Source organism: Cornus florida, unplaced genomic scaffold, assembly GCF_030987335.1.
Source record: "Cornus florida cultivar Cherokee Brave unplaced genomic scaffold, ASM3098733v1 CherokeeBrave_3.0.0_Hap2_Chr06, whole genome shotgun sequence".
NCBI classification, from domain to species: Eukaryota; Viridiplantae; Streptophyta; class Magnoliopsida; order Cornales; family Cornaceae; genus Cornus; species Cornus florida.
In genome coordinates this window covers 98,596,444-98,602,142 of record NW_026775576.1, presented here as the reverse complement: position 1 = coordinate 98,602,142, position 5,699 = coordinate 98,596,444, and the positions used below count along the sequence as shown (strand labels likewise).

Genomic DNA, 5,699 nt, shown 5'->3' with positions numbered 1-5,699 from the left:
ATCATAATATAATACATAAAATGTAAGTCTATAATGAGATCTATTACAGTAATATGCTCTCTGTTAGATTTAGATTTAAATAATAAGCATCATCAAAAGGAGTGTATGTTGCGCAACACACGTACTTTGAGCATGAATACAATTATTTAAAAAAAAAAAAAAAATGAAACATGAATGTAATTTGTAAATGCAACATGAGGTTGTAACTTGTAACACGATTAACCGATTATGTACATTATTATTTTGCTCATCAATTGTGTTTAAACCTTGAAATAGTTGTGTTTTGTGTTAGAAATAAGTGTATAAAACACAAATACAAACACCGCGTTTTTTAAACAAAGACACTGCTGAGTGCTGTGTGACGATGATCCGAGTTCTCCAAACGACTGGGTGTCTTTTGTTCTTTCTACAAACAGGATAAGAAACCAGTTAAATTAAGCTTACCCATTTACCCTCCATTACCATCCCATGTAACCATCCATTGTCGCTACTCTCCACTTCAAAGTTTTTCAGCAAGATCGGGGCCACTTCAGTCATTAAACACAAAAATCATAGTCAGCTTCGACTGCCAAGTGTAACCCATCTTCTCTCACTCTCTGGCCATACATCCCTCCCCTTCCAATTGATCTTTTCCCCAATGGACGGAAATTCCAATATTGCCCTCGGGTCTCAACCAGCCGATCGTATCAAGCTCAACGTCGGCGGCAAACTCTTCGAAACTACCGTGTCGACTATCCAATCCGGCGGGCCGGACTCACTCCTCGCCGCCCTCTCCAACCGTCCGAGACAGAACCCTACCCCGGTCTTCATAGACCGCGACCCCGAGATCTTCTCCGTCCTTCTCTCTCTCCTCCGATCCAATCACCTGCCCTCCACCGCCTCCCGATTCTCCAAGCAAGAACTCGTCGACGAAGCTTCCTACTACGGTATCGAGTCACAGCTCAAATCGGCGATGTTGCCGTGTCCGCTCATGGGCATCGACGCCTCGTTAGTCGCCACCATCAAGCCCGCCTCCGACGGAATCGTCTCCACGTTCACTGCCGGCGACGAAGACGGATCGGTTTGGGCGGCGCACGGAGGTCAGATCACCGTCTACGATTGGAATCTGACTCACGCCGGTACAATCCGCACACACGTCGAGGATATAACCTCCATCCGCCGCGTCTGGCCGGACGTCGTTGCCGTCGGATCTGACATCTCCGCCGGCCTCCACTTCTACGACTTTTCTAACTGTAGTCGTGTCGGTTCAGCCCACTGGACTGATAAGTCGGATCCGAGGATCTACAAAGCTCGAGCGATGGCGATAGCCGATTCACCTTCTCAAGTCTTCGCGTCCTTCGATTGTCCCCACAGAGAGAACTGTATTCTCGTGATCGACAAATCAAATCTCAAGATTGTGTCAGAATTCGGCCGGCAAACCGGCGGTTCTGTGAAATCCATGGTCGCCGGGAAGCTGACGTACGTGCCGGACTCCGGTTTGCTCGTCGGAAGCGCCATCACGTCCGGTGCATTCGGTTACTCCGGTTACATCCGGTTGTGGGACCCTAGGTCCGGAGACATGGTGTGGGAAACGATTGAGCCAGGCTCGGGCCGAACCAGCAGGTTCGGGGACTCGTTCGCTGACATGGACGTCGACACGAACGAGTCGACTCTGGTCAAGATCTGTTCCAAATCGGGCGATTTGGCGATGGCAGATTTACGTAATTTAGGCGACGATCCGTGGGTGTATTTGAAAGAGAAGAATCCGAGCATGAGCAACGCGGGCGGCGGGGGTAACAATGTGATACATTGTTATAGAAAGCAAGTGTTTGTAAGCAGAGAGGGTGGGTTGGAGGTTTGGTCTAGAATGGATGAGAGAGACAGAGAGTTACTTGAAGGGTCATATAGGAGAAATTATGTGGACAAAGTGGAGGACTCAAAGAGAGGGATCATAAAGAAAATTGAAGGTGGTGGTGATAGGCTGTTTGTTTCCAGAGAAAATGTCGAAGGAATTGAGGTGTGGGAAAGCTCTAAATTTTCCGGTGCAGTTTCAATCTTGTGACCCCCAAATCTATAGATGTACCAAAATTCAATTTTCAATAGGATGAGACTTTATGTCCTCTACATTTTGTGATCTTCTGCAATTTAAATTTGGGTTCATGGTGACCAATTATGGGACATCTTATAAGTTTCAAGGGAAAAAGGGGGAAAGAAAAAGGTGTACAATAGAAAATTAAATTTCTTTATGTTTCGAGCCATTGATTGCATATGAGCATAGGTTCAATGATGTGAAATGAGGCTTTGTACCAAACTCTTATAGGAGTAATATAACACCATCTTTCATCCATCTCACAAGATATGTGATAATTCATCTCAAGTAATGGGATTATTCGTATTTCTTATTCATTTCATGTATTTCGTTGCTTTGTTTTTCATTATATTTTTTGTTTGCATATGTCTAGGTGGGTTAGTACTTTCAGTTGGTTAGTATTTTATTTCTGCTTCTATTAATTTAACTTTTAACATTTTTTTTCTTAAAATAATAATAATAATAATAATAAATTATATTTTGTATTTTCATGTTTGCTGGAAATAATGTTATGCGTTTATGGAATTAAGCCTGATTTTACGTTCCTAAGGTAAAATAAAAAAAATTCTTAGGGTCCATAAAATGAAGGAAAATAAAATTATTCTAAAATTTATTTGGTTAGTATGAATTTTTATTAATAAACTTATGTGAAAAAATCTCATTTCATAGTTTGGATAGTATGAAAGTTAAATACAAAATAGGGTAAAGTACAGAAACACCCCTTGAGGTTTGTTAAAAAGACACACAGAGAAAAGTTTACCTATTTTGAAACAATAACACCCCCTAAAGTTTGATACATCTACCAAAGAAACCCAATGGTATTTTACTTTTTGATTTTTATATTGACTAATTTAAATACTGAAATGACTTTTCTAACCTCATACCCATAACAATTTCTTTCCTTCTCTCCTCTTTATTTTCTCTTCCTCAACCCCCAACACCAACACACACTGTCACACATATACGCACATACTGTCACACAAATGATGCATTCATACTTATTTAAAAAATAATACATCAATTACTTGATACTTTTTCCGCTACTACTACAATAAAAATAAATAAATAAATAAAACAATTAAAACTCATTCTCTTAAAAAATTAGATTCTCCAAAAGAACGTTTAATTTAAAACCGATGGAGTCTAAATTTTTAGTTATATAACTTGTGCGAAAAATATTCTATGTAATTCTTATGATACTGCTTTATTGAGGTGCAAATTTTTCTCTTGACATTATTTTACACGAGTCGAAAAGATACCCACCCAAAATATTTAAAAAAAAATAGTGTTTGCACTAACTTTTTTTTTTTTTTTTTTGGCTCTAACTTCAATATTCTAATTTAGGTCAAATTTCATTGTGTCAAAATATATATTTTTTTAAAGCAACATTATGTCAAATGATTCTACAATAATTAAGTACGATTTTGTACCTGTGAATGGGTGCGGGCCAAAGATGTAATCTATTGTTTTGTTCATTTGATTGATTGAGCACATAAAAAAATTGACATAATGAAATTTGACCTAAATTAGAACATTGAAGTTAGAGCAAAAAAAAACAGTAAACACTATTTTTTTAAAAAAAATATTTTTGGTGGGTATATTTTTTACACGTGTAAAATGATGTCAAGAGGAAAATTTGCACCTCAATAAAGCAATATCATAAGAATTACATATAATATTTTTCGCACAAGTTATACAACTAAAAATTTAAACTCCATTGGTCTTAAATTAAACGTTTTTTTTTTTTGGAGAATCTAATTTTTTAAGAGAATGAGTTTTAATTGTTTTTTTTTTCTATTATTATAGTAGTAGCGAAAAAAATATCAAATAATTGATATATTATTTATTAAATAAGTATGAATACATTATTTGTGTGATAGTATGTGTGTATATGTGTGACATTGTGTGTTGGTATTGGGGGCTGAGGAAGAGAAAATAGAGATGAGAGAATGAAAGAAATTGTTATGGGTATGAGGTTAGAAAAGTCATTTCAGCATTTAAATTAGTCAATATAAAAGTCAAAGGGTAAAAATGTCAATTTATTACTATTGGGGTGTCTTTGATAGATGTATCAAACTTTAGAGGGTGTCATTGTCCCAAAATAGGCAAACTTTCCTCTGAGTGTCCTTTTGGCAAACCTCAGGAGGTGTTACTGTACTTTACCCTACAAAATAATATGATTTACCTAAATTGTCCATTTTATATTAAATATGACATCAGGTCTAAATAAATTTATATTTAATAATTTCTTTTTATATTTTAAAATATAAACATAATATAAGAATTTAAATAATAAAATTTTGTGATACTTAGAGAGACAGGGGTAACTATTACCTATAACATTCTTACCAAAAATCATGCATAAACATAATTTATTTTAGAAATTGAAAAGGGGAATTGGGAGTTCGTACAGTTTTTTTTCAAGAAAACAAAATTTCCTAGTGTTTTTTTGTAGAAAAATTTTGTGGTAAAGTTGTTGGTTATGGAAAGGGTAAAGTGTAAAAAACACCCCTGAAGTATGCTTACAGTGCATATCACACCCCTCACGTGCAAAAAACACCCTTCAAGTTTCAATTTGGTGCAATTAGGTCCCCCTGACACATTTAAAATATAAATTGACCAAATTACCCTTATTAAATAATTTTATAAAATATAGAAAAATATTTTTTTTGTAAGAAGACCAAAAAGGATAATGCTTTTCCCTTATCATCTCTTCAACTCTGCCGCCGCCTCCTCTTCCTGCTCCTCCACATAAGACTGGTTCTTCTTTGCGATGGTGATATTGACTTTATAAAAAGTCCAAAGAGGTGGAAAGGGTAAGAAGAAAAGGCTTCTTTTGCTGTTTGTAGCAGCAATTCTAGATAATTGTTGAAATTCACCTTCGGAAACGACGACGCCTTCGGAAACGGCGTGAGGACTCATGCCGTTGAAATTCACCCCGGCGTGACCAAGATTATGGTCAAAGGCGGTGGCGACAGGGGCGAATTGTTGTTGGATGAGCTGGTGGTGAATGAGTGGAGGTACCGGCTTCTGGCGTCCGTGAGGCGGGAGTTAGCCAGTGCTGTCAGTGCCAACGATGAGCTCGTCATGACGGTGCCGAAGGCCGGAAGGGAATTTGGAGACAGAGGAGAGGGTTGGGGAGGATTAGGCCGGCTCGTCCTTGTACAGTAATCAAATTTAATTTTCTTTTTTATTGCCTGAAATGTGGGTTTTTTTTTTTTTTTTTTTTTTTTTTGTGCATTTTTTTGTTTTTGAACTCTATTTTTATAGAACGCATGAATTGGGTTCTAATGTTTTTCTTGTGTTTCTATCAAGAAACATAGTTTAGTTATCTATAGATATTTAATGTCTTTCAAAAGTGATATTTTTTTACAATTTCAATTCCAAACACCATTCTTAGAATCATTAATGTGTCAGTCAATTAGTTCTTTTTTTATTCATAATTAACTTGGTTTGTGAAGTTAATGTGCGGCTTTCCTTGATATTATTATTATTATTAAATAGTGCTAATGAATCTATGAGTCTATATTAGCATAAACAGAGATAAGAAAATTGGATCTCAGAGACGCAGCAGTAGAATTTGGAATAAACCAATCAATGAATGAACTGACAGAATAAAAGCTACCAACAC

The 5,699-nt window shown here is 36.6% G+C and overlaps 1 protein-coding gene across 1 annotated transcript; it reads left to right on the top strand.

The window, feature by feature from the left end:
* The first annotated feature begins 331 nt into the window (after positions 1-331).
* On the top strand, positions 332-2,385 carry LOC132313264 (protein ENDOPLASMIC RETICULUM-ARRESTED PEN3). Its single transcript, XM_059811959.1, has one exon. The coding sequence runs from the start codon at positions 638-640 to the stop codon at positions 2,039-2,041; it is 1,404 nt and encodes a 467-aa protein (XP_059667942.1). The 5' UTR covers positions 332-637; the 3' UTR covers positions 2,042-2,385.
* The last annotated feature ends 3,314 nt before the right edge of the window (positions 2,386-5,699 follow it).